The 18,493-nt window shown below is 39.8% G+C and overlaps 1 protein-coding gene and 1 long non-coding RNA gene across 4 annotated transcripts in view; one reads left to right on the forward strand and one right to left on the reverse strand.

Annotated features, from left to right (window-relative positions):
* The window catches only part of ino80 (INO80 complex ATPase subunit), a 282,382-nt gene that overhangs the window by 119,251 nt on the left and 144,638 nt on the right, over positions 1–18,493 (forward strand). For all 3 annotated transcript variants that reach the window (XM_069917252.1, XM_069917251.1, XM_069917253.1), the window contains 4 exons: positions 848–1,056; positions 5,153–5,206; positions 5,696–5,899; positions 6,296–6,491. In XM_069917252.1, coding sequence (XP_069773353.1) covers positions 848–1,056; positions 5,153–5,206; positions 5,696–5,899; positions 6,296–6,491 — 663 coding nt within the window. The remainder of the gene's footprint in view (positions 1–847; positions 1,057–5,152; positions 5,207–5,695; positions 5,900–6,295; positions 6,492–18,493) is intronic.
* LOC138753822 (uncharacterized) overlaps positions 1–18,493 on the reverse strand; it is a 39,669-nt gene that overhangs the window by 210 nt on the left and 20,966 nt on the right. The window lies entirely within an intron of this gene.

The raw sequence follows: 18,493 nt of genomic DNA on the forward strand, positions 1-18,493 counted from the left end.
ATTTTTGAAGTCTTGTGGTATGCAATCTTTGTAATGGAAATGACAAGAGGTCAGAAGTTTGTTTGGCCTCCATTAAAATGCAGTTTGCAGATAATTTGGTTCAAACTGATTATCCTAGGAGCAGCTCTGAATTGTTTTTGAGGGAACCAAGTTTAGAGATGAGATTAATTACAAATCCTTGGCAATGAATCCAAAGTTGGGCATTATTCATCTATACATGAAGGCATGCATTCATGAGATCTACATGATGTCAGGATGGAAAACAAGAAGGAACTGCATCTAAAACAATTGGAAAGTAAGCCCATTGCCAGGAATTCTCAAGATCTAAGAATATAACCAATGCAAAGGCATAGCCAGCTAGCTAGAGGAGAAATCTTGGGGGGGAAAAACAAAAATTGTCAGTTGGATGAAAGGTTAAGGGTGATTGTTCCCCATTACAGTCACAAAATGTTATTTCTATCTTTTATGAGCAATTTTGATCTTCTGGCAGAGACATGCTCATGATTGGCCTGGTTCAAATATGGTTCTTGAGGAATGGTCAAGAACCTGGAGGTGATGGTTCACAGGCACTAGTTGAACAAAAATTTAAAATAATGACAGAGCATAAGAAGTAAGCTTTTGTTGAGAAAATAGCTTTGTCTTGTGAAGCTGCATTGCCTTGGCTTGCCACTTTGTCAAGAATATTTCTGGTATTTTAAGTACAGTTGGGTATTTAGTGAGGAGTTGAGGTGGGGATGGTGTATTGAGTAAAGAAGCAGGATAGATCGGGATGGTATTTAGGTCCTCAGGTGGTGAAAGTTTTATGATATATCTGAGGAGGTGAATGTTGTTTCAAATATCTTTTCAGCTAAACTAAAGAAAGTGAAGAAGAAGAGGAAGCGTGAGGAGGAGCATTCTTCCGAAGAATCCCCGCGGAGGGCAGAGATGAAAATATTTGCCAAATTCTCCCACGATGCTCCTCCTCTAGGTTCAAAGAAAAAGCACCTTAATTTGGAACAGTTGAATGCACGAAGGCGCAAGGTGTGGCTCAGCATTGCAAAGAAGGAGGTTCCCAAGGTGAGAGCACTTGCAGGGTTTTACATCCCACTGAGCAAATAGCACAGCTCATCTTATCCACGCGACAATGTGGGGTGGTAGAGGTTCGCTGCTTGTTTTCATCTAGTAATACTCCTTCAATTGTACTCCAAAACCTCTCCTGCACTCACATTCCCTTTATTGTTCTCCATACTTTCCAAATCTATTGAACTCACACTTCTATTTAGTTTTAACCCCTATCCACAGCTCTAGTTTCACAATTTGTCAGGATCAAGCTTTTAAAAACTTTCATTTTGTATATCCTGCTTAATTATTTGTCCTGGTTTACATGCATTCCTAATTTCTCAAATTCATTGATTTGCAATTGGAATTCAAAGAGCCTGAATGTTGTCGAGCACCTTTTGTCATTTCTCCACCCCCCACCCCCCCACCCCATACCAAACCTATTCAATTTTGCGGGTGTTTATTTGTTGTTGTAGGTTAGTAACATGAACGATAATCTGCTTCTGTTATGAGAATGTCTTGAAGTGCATGACAGGTATAATAAACTAAATTTTTTTTTAACTGCAAATGCTCAAAATTTGAAATTAAGTAGAGAGTCTTCATCAGATCAGGAAGCATCTGTTGAAACAGATAATGTTTCAAATCAAAGACCTTTTGTCAGAACTGGAACAAGGTGAAAATTAGTTGATTTCAAGTTGTGGGTGGAAAACAGATGGATAGCGCCTTTGGAATATCTGTGATGGAACGAGGCCCAGGTTGCTGTGGGAATAGGCTGACGGGGTTCATTCTATGGTCCTACATTTTGTAGTTTTTTATATTTGTATTCTCATTATCCATAAACCCATCAGCTGAATAGCTGCTACAATTCAATTCAAGTTTATTACCATCTGGACAGTCCACATACAACGTGATGAAACAGCATTTCTCTAGACCACATCCACACACAATGCACAGTACACAATACGCATATACTAACCCTTTTGCACCAACTCTGGCCAGAGATCTTTTTAAAATTTAAACATACAGCACTGTAACAGGTCAATTCAGCCCTAAAAGACCATGCCACCCAATTTACACTTCATTAACCTACACCCCAGTACGTTTTGAAGGGTGGGAGGAAACAGGAGCCCCCAGAGAAAACCCATGCAGACACTGGGAGAATGTACAAACCCCTTACAGACAGTGTGGGGTTCGGACCTAGGTCTGGTCCTGATTGCTGGTTCTGCAAAGGTGTTGCACTAACCGCTACACCAACCGTGTTGCCCATGATATCACAGATATTCTTTGTTTTGTAAATCCCTTCCTGTCTCTTCATCTAAAACAAGTTTTCTAATTATTTCTAACAAAGGATATTCAACCTGAAATGGTACTTGACTTTGCACAGATGCTGGTTGACTTGAGTGCTTTTAGCATTTTTCTGAAGTGACAGGGACACATGGGTGTTTTCTAACATCTGTCTCTGTGCTTAAGCTGACATCTTGAATCTTCAGTTTTATTTGCTGGGAAGAGCATAAGTTTTTATTAAGTGAGTTAGAGTGCTGGTCAAGAGATTTGGAGAGAAAATGAGTATGGGAGTATGAGCTATAGCAGTTTGAAAAACCACATTAATGGACAAGATGCTAAACAATCTTTAATATTTTAAAGAATGTTATGTAGTTTGCAACATGTATCCCTTTAAGACACTAATGCTCATCAGGCAAAGTCAAAAGGTTCAAAAATTCCTTTTATTGTAACATCATACATTAAAAATGTAATGTACATTATATGCTTTAACTTTTGTCTGCAAACCAAGAGTCGCCACGAGCATTTCCCAGCACTCATAACGATAAGAGAAAGAGAAACAAAAGAGAGTCACTTCAGAGACACTGAGAGTCTGTGGATTTGTCTCCATCGCTCCTGTAGTCTCTGCAGCCTAACACATTCCAGTTTAAATCACTGGCAACATGAGCTCCAGATCCAAACCTCCAATACAAACAGGAAGTCTTCATTGCCTGAAGCCCTTTGGGAGCCCTTCTTGCCCTCGACAGCCTCAAGAATAATTGTTGTGATACCTAGTTCCCATGACCCATTATCCAGCAACCCGCAACCTGTAACTGCAAGTCATCTGCAGCCTATATGAGTCATTTGATCGCAAGTCACCAGCAGCCTGTGTGGGTCCTTCAGCTGCTGAGGCTCTCACTGATCTGCTGCTGTGGTCATTGTCCTGCAGGGTCATCTTTGCAAACCTCAATGTGGGGGGGGGGGGTGGGGGGTGGTGGAAGGTGTTCTCGCCGTTCCTGGTGTTCTGCACTAATCTTCTGCTCCCCTGTAGTCTGCAACCCCTCGTGATACACTGCCCAGCACAGGGGCCACCATCTTGGGCACAGACCCTATGGTTACAGGTTTGAAAAGGAACTGGAGCCTTTAACAGACCATTTAAAGCTTGTATGTAGTCATCAGCATTAGTACTGCCCCCACTCCCAATCCACCCCACCTCCCCTGGGTCCACACCAGCAGCAGTGCTGCCATTTTTTTGTGGTCCAGGGATGACATTCAATTTCATGTCATATTAACAAGATAAATAAAAGCAAACAGAGTTGCTATTATTACTGCACGAAGGAGACACGTAAGAGTCCTTTCAGAGACATCGACAGGCTGCGGATTTTGATGCTTGTATGATGTTGCTTAGAAGAACAGCAAGGAACTTCCAGAGTTCATCAGAATATGAGTAAGGAATTAATAAGGAGAGGGAAAGAGAGAGTAATCTAAATAGAAGCAACGAAAACAAAATAATTTCAGAGTGTACAAAGGGATGTCCTCAAGAGCATAAGGAAATATTCAAAATATAAATTGATGGGGTCCTTTGAAGACAGATTGGAGAAATAGTATTGAGGGATAAGAAAACTGCAAGGAAATTTAAACAAGTTCTGTGACTCTCTTCACATAAAAAGACAGAAATCTACCAAGAAATAATTGAAAATGAGAGGTAGAGTTTTCTTTAAGTATTAGTAAAGTTGAAGGGATGAAAACAGAAGTCTCCAAGACCTGATGAACTGCATTGAGGTTTGCAATGATAGTTAACACACTGATTGTCATCTCACATTCTTGTGTACATTGTAGAATGATCTTCATCAATAAGAAGGTAACAAGATAAGAAAACCATGATACAGACAGGAAGAAAATTGCTGGATTCTATTATAAATGATCACCGAGCAGTACTAAATAGGATTGAGCAAAGTTAACAGATTTATGGTCGGGAAATTAGGATTGAGAAATCCATTAGTCTTTTGAGGTTGCAATTTCAGGTGATAAGGGGAAACTGGTGTGTGTAAAGTATTTGGACTTTCAGAAGCCATTCGATAAGGTGCCGCAAGTTTTAAAAAAAATTATTGAAGTACGTTACTGAGGGTGTAACATACTGGCATTGATTGGGGATGAGTAAACAGACAGATACGGTCCAAACGAGCAAATCTTTTGAGCTAGAGGCTGTGACTGGTGTGATGTCATGGACTGATGGAGGGGCCCCACATATTCACAATGTACTTCAGTGATTTGAGAAGTAGAGTAATATATCAAGTATGCTGATAGTGTAATGCTAGATGGCAATGTGAGGAAAATTAAAGTGAAACCAAGTGAAGAAATAGCAGAAGATAATGAGGAAAAATGTGATGTCATTCACTTTGGTAGGAAAATTAAAAAGGTGGTCTACATTTTTTAAATGGTGAAAAGTTGATGTATTCATGTTTGCAGGAACCTCTGTATCCCTAGACACCCATTGCTCAAAGTTGTGGCTATGTCCAGGAAGTAACTGGAAAGGTCAAACAATATGTTGGGCTTTGGTGTGAGAAGATTTGAGGACACAGGTAAAGATACCTTGGTGTAATTAAATAGGCCATGGTGAGAGCGCACTCAGGATATTGTGCCCAAGTCTGAGTCTTTGTACTTAATAATTCTCCTGCTTTTATTAAGGTTCATCTAAACAATAAAAATGGAAGGAGGGAAATTATCCCATGGGGAAGTGTGGTGAAGGATGAGAGGGGATATGTGAATTTTGGTCTGATCTCTGTAATGAGTAGAGTAGGCACGTTTCATGCCGAGAATGTGACTTTTCATTTGGGTTATTTTTATTTTTCAGGTTTGCAAACAAAAATCCTCAGCTCGCAACATGATTCTCACTAACACCAAGAAGGTAGGTCTGACTCTTCAAAATATGGCAAATTTCAATAAATTAAAGGTGTTGAGCTCACAATACATTCTTCTTCAAATCTGCCTACCAGGGCAATATGTAAAAGAGAAATGGGAAAAGTTAGGGCTTGCTGATGAGAATGGGGTGAGGTTTGGGACTACATTCCCCAAGTTCTACAATTGATCATGAAATGAGATAGAATTTGGAGATGGGTAAATGCTTTCTTCAGAATTTAAGTGCCCCTCATGATATTTGCAGCCCTGAAGGCTGGATGCAGTGTGCAGACCTCTTATTGGATCGTCAGAAGATTTTGATGTATCAAAGACAACAATTGGAAATTGGTTCAAATGAGTGTGTGCTGGTTTGGTTGGCTGACAACAACATTTGACAGTTCTGTGCTGCATGCAAATACAAATAAGAAAGAATAACCAGCAATGATGATTAAACTATTGAAATGCAGTAATGGTGTATATTTTGCTTTTATTTTACCAGCTAGCACACCAGTGTATGCGAGAGGTGCGGAGAGCTGCAATCCAGGCACAGAAGAACTGTAAAGAAACGTTGCCTCGGGCTCGCAGGCTAACCAAAGAGATGTTGTTATACTGGAAAAAATATGATAAAGTGGAGAAGGAACATCGGAAACGGGCAGAGAAAGAAGCTCTGGAACAGCGCAAACTAGATGAAGAGATGCGGGAGGTTTGAAGCTTTTAACACTTTATTTAAAAGTTGATTAAAAATTGTTACTGACTATGGAGTTTCTGGTTAACAAGTAAGAAATCAGTAGTTTGTTTGCAATTATTCAGACACTGAAATCAAGAGCTACTTTTATGATTTTAAAGTGAAAAAGAAAGATGGTGTTGTTTACCTCAGACTGGTGGGCCTTAAATCCAGTATGTGTTGTTGAGGTTATGTTGAGGGGTGATATACCCTTACCACCACTCCCCAATGGTGCTGGAATGGAGGTACTTAGAAATCATCAAAGCTTAAAATTAACAAAGAGAACTAAAATGCAAAGAGCAGCCCAAAGCTACCCCACTACTTTTTGCACAACTACACAAGGCAAACCTTAAAATTGCTTTTATTGACTTCCAGGCAAAAAGACAACAGCGGAAGTTGAACTTTCTGATCACACAAACTGAGCTGTATGCGCATTTTATGAGCCGGAAGCGAACGTCTGGGAACGATGCATTGCAAGAGGAAATCCTGATGAAGCTCGACGACAATGTATTGTACAGACAGATTGACATAGGAGGAGGAGTTATGGTTAATGTCAGTCAGGAGGATTATGGTAAGAAAGTACAGTGATTTTTGAAATGGTAGGAAAGTGTGTTACCGATGTATCATGTTTGAGCAGGACATGTTAAACTCTCTTATTGTCAACAGTGCCTTGCAATCCTTTTGGCCACCAGATAGGAGTTGTAATTGTATAAATAAGGCTGTATGAAAATGGGCAATGAGTTAGCATAAAAGAGGGAAATTGAAAACTTGGCTGAATGGTGCAAAAACACAACCTCATACTCATTTGTCATCAAAACTAAGGAGTTGCTTGTTGACACCAGAAAAGGAAAACCAGAGGTGTACAATCTGGTGATCTTGAGGGATCAGAGGTGGAGAGGGTGAGCAAATTTAAGTTCTTGGGAGTCATTATCTCAGAGGATCTTTCCTGAACCCAACACACTAATAGCATTGTGAAAAAACCATGTCAGCATCTTTACTTCCTCAGGAGTTTGCAGAGGTCTGGTATGACGTCTGAAATCCTGGCAAATTTTTATGGATCTGTGGTGGAATGTTTGCTGACTGGCTGCATCACGGTCTGATATGGGGACCTCTGAGCTTAAAGCAGTGCAAAAGGTAGTGGTCAGCCCAAGCCATCATAGGCAAAACCCTCCCCACCATCGAGAACATCTGCAGGGAATGCTACCAGTAGAAAGTAGCGGCAATTGTCAAGGAGCCACACCACCCAGCACTCACTTTGTTCTTGCTGCCACCATCAGGAAAGAGGTGTAGGTGTCTTAAGACTCGCACCACCAGGTTCAGGAACAGCTGCTACCCCTCCACCATTAGACCTCTCAACCACAAACTCAATCAGGAATTTAATTAAGGATTCCTACTTTTGTACTTTCTTGATTTTTTTTCCTCTCTGTATTACAGTCAGTTTGTTTATATTTCTTTATTTATTTACATGTGTATGTTGAGTCGGTTTTTTTTTTGAGCTGCCAATAACTGGTAATTCTGGCTTGCCCGCAGGAAAAAGAATCTCGGGGTTATATGTGATGTCATGTATGTACACTGACAATAAATCTGAAATCTGGAGCTGCTTCAACTAACCATTTTCAGTATCCACTTTGAACTAATCTTGCTTTTTCTCAAACTAATGATTTCTTTACCACTAGTCATTACTTTTTTAAATTATCGTGGGACTTATAGGTTAAATATATTTTGTGCAGAGGTTAATCACCTAATTGCCATAAGGTTCATCTGAAATCAGTCAATGCCTAAACTACTATCACACTTCTCTATTTTTACATTTCTATAAACTATATTTGGACAGGGCAGCATGTGGCTGCAGTTCGCCAATCTAAATTACAATATTCTTTTCATCCTGCTGATTGCTTTTTTTACTGAACATTTGTGTAGTGATGTAAAACACCTGGTTCACTCCTAAACACATTGGAAAAATTCCAAAATTTCAGAAATCTAAACCCAACACTCTGTTCCTGGTATCCCTTTCAATCAAATCCCTTTGAACAATGAGATACTTCCACCTTGAGTACAGTGTGCATGTGTGGTAGTAGGCCAAGTGGAGGGTTTGGCGTTGGGAGCTGTCTACAAAGTGACTGTCTACATTGTGCTGAGGAGGGAGGAAGAGAGGGAAGGAAGGAGGGAGGGAGGGAAGAGAGGGATGAGGAAGGGGAGAGAGGGAGTCCAAGGTCCTGCTCCTGCTTGGGAGGCTGCTCTCCTTGATGATGTCAGGACAAGGTTTAATTGAATAAATGAGGATTTCAGAGAATCCGATTTCAGATCATCGGAATTGTACTGTATTTCATCCTACATCATCTGAGTGCTGAGTACTCATTGCAGTGTTAACCAAGGTCTTTGTGCTCATATCTGGAGGCTAGTATGTTACCAGATGAGCCCCTGCAAATTTAAAATTGTGATAGGCTATCATTTATTTCAATAACTGAGTTTCTTTGATTCTACCTTCACAGAAGAAGACTTCAGTATTTTTCCAGAAATGTTAGTATTCCAACAATGTGATGAAGATAAAGATTTGAAAGAAATCAGTATTATAGGTTGAAACTTGAGTATTATAGGTTGCAACTCCCATGGTCTGGCATGATTTAAATCTGCAGTATGGATTATTACTAATTCCAACTGTGATCTAACTGGGATCTAAACTTAACCAAGATCTAAAATTGTCCAACACTTGTATGAACATGTAGCTAATTTACAACTAATCATTGCAGCTTATGCTACTTCAGCTGAGAGTGTTTCCCACAAGGAAACTTCAGGTTTGGAGAGTTCTCAGAACACTTCTGTACTTAAAAAGAACAGTTCCCCTGCTTAGAAGATGATCAGAGTATGAAGATATTTTAGCATCCCAGAGTTCTAAAGGGAGTAAGCATGGAAGTAAGTTGGTATATTACTTATTGTTATCCAGAATTCTGTAGATAATTGGCTAGTTCCCTTAGATTGGAGGGTGGCGAATGTGACCTAATTATTTAAGAGATGAATGGAGAAAGGAAACAGGACTACTTGAAATTAGTAGGGGGCAAAATACAAGTGGCCATTTTCAAGGATGAGATGTGAAATTTCAGCAGAATTAAACAAAGTCAATGTAGATACCTGGCAGAGTAATGATGCTTCACAAACACCATTTAAAGAAAGGATAGCCATTTGATGGAGAGGTAGTTACATTTTCAGATTCTTTTTGAAAAGTCTCAAAACATTAGTGTAAAATTGAAGTGCATGGTTTTGAGAGCAATACATTGGCATGGACTGAAATTGGTTCACAGGAAATAGAGGGTTGACAAAGTCATTCCATGCCAATACACTGGCCTTCATTGCAAATGGATCAGCAAACTCCCAAGACCTTGGCCTTAATGCTCCAGTCTAATTGGATCTTGGATTTCCTCACCTCCAGACACCAATCAGTAAGGATTGCAAAGAACATCTCCTCCACAATCTTCATCAGTACTGAAACAACACAGAGCTGTGTATTTGGCCCTCTGCTCTACTTGCTTTACACCCAAGACTGTGTGCCTTGCTATGACAACAATACCATCTACAATTTTACTGACAAAATCACAGTTATAGGTTTTATGTAAAGGGTCGATGAGTCAACATACAGGAGGAAGATTGAAAACTTCAATGTCACCAAAACCGAGGAGCAGATTGTGGACTTCAGGAAGGGAAAAAAGAAGAGGTTTACAATCCATTGATCATTGGGGGAATCAAAGGTGGAGAGGGTGAGCGAATAGAAATTACTGGCAATTACTATCTCAGAGGACCCAACGCAATAGTGTCATCGTGAAGAAATCACTTCAGTGGCTCTTCTTCCTTAGGGGTTTGTGAAGGTTTGGTATGACATCAAAAACCATGGCAAACCTCTACAGATATGTGGTGGAAAGTTTGCTGACGGATTGCATAATGGCTTGGTATGTGGGCCTCAATACCTCTGAGCAGAAAGTGTGCAAAAGGTAGTTGTCACAGCGCAGTACATCACAGGCAAAGCTCTCACCGCCATCAAGAAAATCTATGTAGATCACCGTTGTCGGAGACTATCAGCAATTATCAAGGATCCACACCACCCAGAATACACTCTGCTCTCACTGATGCCATCAGGAAATAGGTATAGGTGCCATAAGACTTGTACTACCAGATTCAGGAACATTTGCTACCCCTCCACCATCAGACTCCTCAGCAACAAACTCAACCAGAGACTCATCTAAGGATTCTTACTTTGCATATTATTTATTACTGAATATTTATTTTCGGTATTGCTTAGTCAATTTGCCTGCACTTTTCATTGTTTACAATACTCTCTTTTATACATGTATCTTTTTTTTTGAGTACAGTTTTTTTTGCTTGACTGATAAGTATGAATTCTGCCTGGCCGGCAGGAAAAAGAATCTCGGGGTTGTCTGATGTCATGTATGTACTCTGACAATAAATCTGAACTTTGAGTTCTGTAGGAGTCAGTGTCATTATAATAAAAGACAGAAATAGGACTTTCAACCTACCATCGGGTACATATCCATGCTAATTCCATTTATTACGATTTTGTCTGTAGCCTTCTAGCCCATCATGAGTTGAGTGCTTGTCAACCCACTTAAATGTTTTGTGAGTTCCTGTCTCCACCAGCCCCTCAGACAACGTGTTCTAGATTCTGATTACCTTTCAAGTGGAAGAGATCTTTCCTTGCATATTCTCAAATTCTTACACCTTATCCTAAACTTTGTTGCATTTTTTTTAGTTAGCTACTTATGGGGTACAGGGGGGGGAAATTTCCTGTATCTACTTTCTGCAGGCCCTTCACAATTTTGTCTACCTCTTCCAGGATCCCTCTTCAGTCTCCTTTGCTCCAGAGAAATAAACACATAACCTGTGGTCTCTTATTCTCTTTCTCATTATTGAAACTCACCATCCTGACAACGTCTTGGTGAATTTTCCTTATACCCACCCCCAGCCAGTGCAATTGTAATTTCCTATAGTACAGGGACCTTTAACACTTATCTAGCCATGTAGAGAGCACAATTTACTGATCAATGAAAAAAAAATCAGCTAGTGCCAAGGAAGGGCAGCATGACAGTGGTGTTGTGAAATTCATTCAGGAGCCCGATGGCTACGGAAAAGTGACTGTCTTCAAGCCTGTGTGTATTTTCAAACTTTTAAGCCCCATCCCATGGGAGGAGACATGAGAATGGGGTTTTCATGTTGCTGGTTGCCATTTATAAGCCACAGAAGCTGTAAATAGAGTCCAGGAAAAGTTTGTGTGATATTCTGAGCTGTTTTCACTACCTTTTGTAGCTTCTGATTTGAAACAGAGCTGCAATGCAATCAGCAAGTTGATTGTTCACCTGTAGAGGTTATGGAGGGTTAAGGGGGACATTTTTAATTTCTTTTGTGTTTGAAAGAAGAGTGCTTTACTGAAAAGTACACTCGTGACCCAACCTTTGTTTTATAAAATGGTACCATTACCTACCTGCTCAAGTAATTATTCCCTGGCTAATGATGGCAAGCATCTCCAAGACCTTAATCACTCTATCCATTTGTTTTGCCACCTTCAGGGATATTTTTTCAAAAGCCCTGAAAGCTCTACCATTTATTGTGTATGTCCTTTTCTTATTAGTTCCAAAATATATCATCTTTTACTTATCAGGATTAAATTCCATCTGCGGTTGTTTTGCCCATTTTACGAACTGTTTTAATATTATCCTGTAGTCTATGACAATCCTTTCTCACTGTGTAACACTGATTTTCATGATATCTATAAACTTCCACGATAGAGGAAAAGTCATTTAGGACTAAGCTGAGGAGAAATGCCCTTCACTCAGTTGCTTCTATATACACTTAATTTGGTCACACAGCAATGTTGAAGGCAGAATGATGAATATATTTTTGAGATTGATGAATGTATAGATATACAGTAAAAATCCCCAGTATCCGGAATCTATTGGGATCGTGGATGTCAGATATGCAAATTTTCCAGTTGACTGAGACTCACTCTTACAATGCCTAATTAATGCATTAAGAATATACTGTTTAAAAGACAAAAGACAATTTGAAAAAAAATCAGAAATTTAGTCTTTAATTATGTAAAGTTCACTTTAATGTTAACTCCTGTAACATACAAAATTTAAATTCAAACCCCCGGTTGCTGGTGCTATTGCAGTGTTGTCTAACTATGCCGCTGTCATAATTAACCCCCTCCCTCAAGTTTACAGATAAAACCTTACTAATATACCTAATACTATTAAAGATTCTAACTAGGCAGGGCTAGGGAGACACTTTGGAAAAGTTATCCCAGCGGTGAGCGGCATCAAATGGTTCTTCATCCTGGTGTCCCAGTCAAACCCATTTTTAAAATATTTTATTTAACAATTTTTAAACCTCAACAGTAAATACATTTCATTCGCTACAACATATTTTCAAAAGTTATAGATGTGGATAAAAAAAATCCCTCCGTCCCTCCCTCCTCCCTCTCTCACCCCAAAGCCCAAAAAAAAAGAAAAAGAAACAAAAGGGACTGGAGAATAAATTGTATAACGTAGTTTTTAATAATATAGCGGTGCTGGGGGGTTACCAAGAGAGGGAGTCTACAGAGAGCTTATTAAACATTCATATCTACATCATGTAAATATGGGCGCCAAATCTTCCAAAATACCTGATATCTATCTCAATTATAAGTACTCTTCTCAAGTGGTATACAACTGCGTAACTCTGCATACCCACCTCTTCATTCCCAACTCTATATCTGATTTCTAAGTAACTAGCTATACATTTCTTAGAAACTGCTAAAGCAATTTGTACAAATTCAATTTGATACATAGTTAATTTCAATTTGGGTCTTATAATCTTAATATTACCCAACAAAAACAACATCAGATCCTGTGGGAACTTAATTCCCATTAGTTGTTCCAAAAAATTCATTGAGGGGCATTGCCCATTCAGTGGGATAAACCTGAGCGAGTCCAACAAAGTCTGCACTCCCCATGGGGTCTATCTGTCCAGTCCTATTTATTTGAAATTTATTTATTTATTTCCTCTTTTTTGCCGATTGAGTTTCTGGCTGATTGAGTGCTGGATAATATGAATTTTACTGTAAAAGGCTACAAATGGTATAGCGAGAGAGTGAGAACTGAGATGAACAATCTGCCATAGATTATTGAATGGGCAAGTATGTTTCCATGACTTACAAACTTATAACAATGTAGGACGTGTTAAAGTTTCATTTTCAAATCTCTTGTGTCAGACTTGACCAATTGAGACAATTTTGGTAGCGGGGAAACGTGTACACCAATCTGCAAAATCCTGCAAATTTATAAACAAATGTTTGCATCCTCTTTCAGCCTTTGTTGCACAATCAGCTATGTTTGGGAAGCTTCTTGTTTGGTACCAAACAACTGAAATTGGCACTTCATTCTGCATCATGGGAAGAAGATTCAAGAAGTAATCAAAACCTTTTGAAGAAATGCAACATCCTTAGTAATGCCTCAAGACTTCATGGGAAGAAGTCGGACAGAGGATAAGATTGAAGTGCTCAAAGTTTTTTGAAAAGTGAAACATCCTCAATAATTATTGCAACAATGAGTATTTAGGGTGGGATTGAGAGCTTGGAGCTGGGAACATGCAGCTCTGTTTAAGTGACAGAAGAAGTGCACCACTTCATAAAGTTGCTTACCAACTCTTTCTTATTATCCGTATCTTGATTTATCTATGAAACTGGGAGTAAGCAATCCCCAATACAAAGAGATTGCGCAAAAAGAAGATACTGGGTGTTTTGTGGCTTCTTGAGCCCATGTTTAGATTTGGAGCAGGAAGCAATGCTTGAAGCAATGCAAAAAATTGAAGAGAAAACGAGGAGGAAGCAGCAAAATCCTCTGGTTATGCTTCTTCAATACACAAAGGTTCTGGAGAAACTCTGCAGGTTTCGAAACATCCATGTGAACTAAAAGACTGTCGACGTTGTGGGCCTGAGCCCATCATCAGAACTGTCAAAAAGTAGGCACACAGCCTAACAGATAAGATGGTAGGATAGAAGAAAAAGAGCTGAGAAGTGAGCAGGTAAAGGGTTAAAAAATTTCTGATAGAAATTAGGGAAGGGAGTTGGAGGAAGTAAGACAGGAGTGAAGGAAAGAGCAAGACGAGAGGGGCAGTGAATGGAAATTGGAGAAGTTGATATTTGGTCGCTGGTAGGAGACTGCTGAGACAGAATACAAGGTATAATTAATCCTGCTCGAAGTCTAAATCTAATAAGGACGTGGACCGACATGGCCATATGGCAATGGTGTATGGAATTGAAGTGGGTAGCCTCTGGGAGATCTTTGGTGTTGTAGCAGAAAGGGCAAAAGAGCTCAATGCAATGATGTCCCAGTCTTCCTGATGTAGAGGAGGCTGCATTAAACATGACCCTTGCAGTTCACAGGTGAAGTGTTGATTCACTTGGAAGGACTGGGGTACCAAATAGCAACAAGGGACCAGGTGTAAGATAAAATGTAGCATTTCTTGCAGTCACGGATAGGTACCAAGGGGGAGATTGGTAGGAAAAGATGAGTGGACAAGGGGATCACAGAGGGAGCGGTCCCAATGGAAAGTGGAGAGGGGAAGGAAAGGGAAGATGTGTCTGGTGGTGGGATCCCATCGTAGGTGCCAGAAATTGCAGAGTAAAATGGATGAAGAGGCTGATGGGGTGGTAGTTAAGGACAAGAAGAACCCTGTCCTTGTTATGTCTGATTGGGGTAGGAGAAGGGGCCAAGGCAGATGTTTGGAAATTATAGGAGCTATGATAGGAGATACAAGTGAGAGCCCAAAGTCGGGCTTACACAAGTTGAGGGAAAGGTGGGAGATGGACACAAGAATCCACGAACGGTGCTGGTCAGACTTGTTTCTGACATCATGACAGCAGTTATTAATGCCAGGTACAGATTTGTGCAATACAATTTTCTGCATCAACAGCACACCACAGAAATTATATAAATCCAAATCAGAAATTTTGGAACTGTGTTTGAGGTGTGGTGTTGAGATTGGAACCTTTATCCATTCAACTTAGCTGTGTGCAAAGGTGGGATCCTTCTTGGAGGACCTGGGGGACATTCTGAAAAAAAATTACAAAGGTGGATTTTCTACAGGATCTGGAATTGTACCTTCTTGGAAACATTATGGACATTCATGATTCAGTTTGTGATGGTCACCTTGTCGGTAGCCAGTTATTAGCAGTTACATGGAAGTCCCACTCCCAACTAAATATTACACAATGGAACTCAGAAATCCAGAGTTGCATTCCCCTGGAAAAAATCACATGCAATTTAAGGAGGAAACCTGGCACATTCGTTAGGATGTAGCAGTCTTATCTTCAACATATAGGTACACAGGTATAATTCTACCCCTTCTGAATAAAGGAAATGCAACAATCCATGCCAGTCGTAAAATGATTGAAATTAGTGAAGTGGGTCATGGCACAGATGATGGGCTCTTGTATTTTGTTCCTTATATTTTTTATTTTGTTTCTTTAGGTTTTTATCAAGTTCCCTTAAGGGTTTGTGACTTTACCGATATTTTGTTCTTTTTATTTGTTTAATTTATATAAGCTTTTCTTTGTTGTATTAGGGTATGGGAGGGAGGGAGGGGAGAGGAGAGGAGTGAAGGGAAAAATAGATTCTGTATGTTGGATACTATTGTTGAAAGAGATTGTTGTTTGTTTAGATTTGTATAAGTCTTTGAAAATCAAAAATAAAATTGATTGCGGTGTAGTGGCCAAAATGTGTAATTCTTTTACTTACCTTGTTAGGTTGACATCCCTCTTGGTTCCTGTGAGCATCGGAGGCATTCCGAGTTAGTTTTTACTTTTCATCAGTGTGTTTTGGTGTTGTAGTGCCAGTAGTAGCATGCGCGATGGGACAGAGCATGAATCGGGAGTTTAGTTAGAATATTACAAACTTAGCCATAGAGAAGTGTAAGTGAAATGCTCATAACTTTAGTTGACTGTTAGCAATAATGTTACTCTGTATTTAAGGAGCTTCAACGCAGATGTTATTTATGAATATTTCATGTCAACGTTAAAGAAGATAATTTCAAGTTTATGTATTAAATAAAAGATTAAAATACATCTGGACTTGTATTAAAACTATTTGAAAATATGTCTCTAATAAGTATCTTACTTAGTCATCAAGCGAATATTTATTGGATTGAAGTTGCTGTAAGAGGAGCTCAGGATGAGGGCTGAATTCATGGCAGTGGAGAGGAAGCCACATTTTCTGAAGGAGGATATCTCAGGTGTGAAATTGAAGGCCTCATCCTTGGAGCAGATGTGGTGGAGACTGAGGAATTGAGAGGAAGGAAAAGAATCCTCACAGGAGACAGGGTGGGAAGAGGTGTAGTCAAGGTAACTGAGAATTAGTAGATTTATAGAAGATGACTTTAGATTGTCTCCCAAGATAGAGTCTGAAATCAAGGAAGAGAATTGGCAGAGATGAACCAAATGAATTTGAGGTCAGGGTGGAAGTTGTCAACAAAGTAAATGCATAAGGCAGTGCTAATGTAATTGTCAATGTAGCTGAGGAAGAGTTGAAGAGCCTTGCCTGTGTAGACTTTCAGCATAGATTGCTCCACAAATCCAATGAAAAGACAAACATAGCTGGAACCCATGTGAGTACCCATAGTTACACCTTTGACTTGAAGAAGGTGGAATGAGCCAAAACAGGTTAATGAGGGTGGTTTTAGGTCTGTTCTTAAGGAAGAAGCACAGAGCCATGAGACCTTTTTGGTGGATGGAAGTATATAGGAAATGGGCGTTCATGGTAAAAATGAGGTGGTCGAGCACAGGGAACTGAATGTTTCTGAAGAAATGGAGAGCGTGTGAGATATCCCAGATGTCAATGGGAAGGGATTGAACCAAGGAGACCAAAATCGAGTAGATATGATTTTTACCAGGAGCAAGTGGAGACAATGGGCCTACTATGGCAATTGAGTTTGTGGATCTTGGACAGGAGTTCTTCTTCCTAACCATCCCACCCACCCTCCCTCCCTGGCACCAGCTTCTTATTTAGCAGTCTGCCTGATTTTCGAACCTCCTAATGAAACATCGTTTACCTTTAATTTCCTATGAATTCTGCGTGACCTGAGTTTCTCCAGCATGTTTGTGTTCTGCACAAGACACCAGCATCTGCAGGTTTTCACGTTTACTTGGTTATGCTTGTTGTTGAGTCTCCAAAGCTGGAGAGAATTGTAACATCATTTAAAGCAAATTGTGATGGCAAGCAATCACCAGAACCTGTCCAAATTGCTATCTTTTAAAATTCTGTACTTGTTACTGCAAGGTGCATGACCCGTCCTGTGGTGACTGGATTTCTGATGGACTGCCCCTCCCAAAACCATAACCTGTTCCATTTTTAGGTGTTTATTCTTATACCGTGCACTATCTGTGTTAATAAAATTTATTATAGAATATGGATTATTGTTCTCAGAATTTTCCTGCCCTTTTTAAATTGAGTTCTGTCTGTGCTTCACTGTGACACACCAATCTGCTTTACTATCAATGACAAATTACTTAAATCTCTATCCACTTTCCCCTAACCCACACCCAACCCCATCTCATTAATTCAGTTCTGCTTTTAGAAACTCCTGAATATTTTTCAGCCATATCTTTGATCTCTCACCTTGCCTCACTCTTATTGCTCTCAACTATCTTCCATTCCCTCTCCTGTGCATGCTATTTGAAAACTGCATCTTGTGTGAAGTGCTATGTAAATGCAAGCTATTCTATGTATACTGGGATATGTTTGATGTTGAAACAGGCAAAACATTGGTCCTACACATTGGCCTGTACTGCTTATTCTTATGTGTCAGAATATATGACACACATGCAAGGATTTTTGCAATGACGTACCCAAAGCCATTGTATTGCTGGCCTTTACTCACTCTCACTTCTCTGTAATCCGGTAGCCTAGAAAGTCGCATGCATGAAGTACACATTGAACTATAGCAGCTTAGAGTTATTACCTTGCAGATGAGGTGAGTAAATAACTGGGCAGTGATTTAGAATTTCTGTGGGATTTTCCAACTGAAAATGTACAGGTTTAGTGATGAGTTATGAAATTATGTGGTTGAACAGTTTGAACCAGTGAAGTTGATGGCTATGGTGTGTGTAATTGATAAAAATGAGTTTCAGGGACCAGAAAGAAAGTGAGATAGAACATTACAGCACAGTAAGGCCCTTTGGCCCATGATCTAGTGCTGTCCTATGTATACCTAAAAAAAAGCTGAACTCTTCCTATCTCATAACCCTCTAGCTTTCTGTCATCCATGTACCTAAGTGACTCTTAAATGCCCTTTCGTTGCAGCCTCCACCCCCACCCTGGCAGTGGATTCCAAGCACCCACAACTTATCCCTGATGTCTTCCCTAAACCTTCCTCACTTCACTTTGTACAGATGTCCTCTGGTGTTTGCTACTCCTGCCCTGGGGAAAAAGGCACTGGCTGCCTCTTAATCTTGTAGACCAGTATAGTAAAATAAGATGATCCTTTTCACCTAAACAAGAACTGAACTGTGGAAAGAGTTTCCGAGGCAGA

Source organism: Narcine bancroftii, chromosome 2 (genome assembly GCF_036971445.1).
Source record: "Narcine bancroftii isolate sNarBan1 chromosome 2, sNarBan1.hap1, whole genome shotgun sequence".
NCBI classification, from domain to species: Eukaryota; Metazoa; Chordata; class Chondrichthyes; order Torpediniformes; family Narcinidae; genus Narcine; species Narcine bancroftii.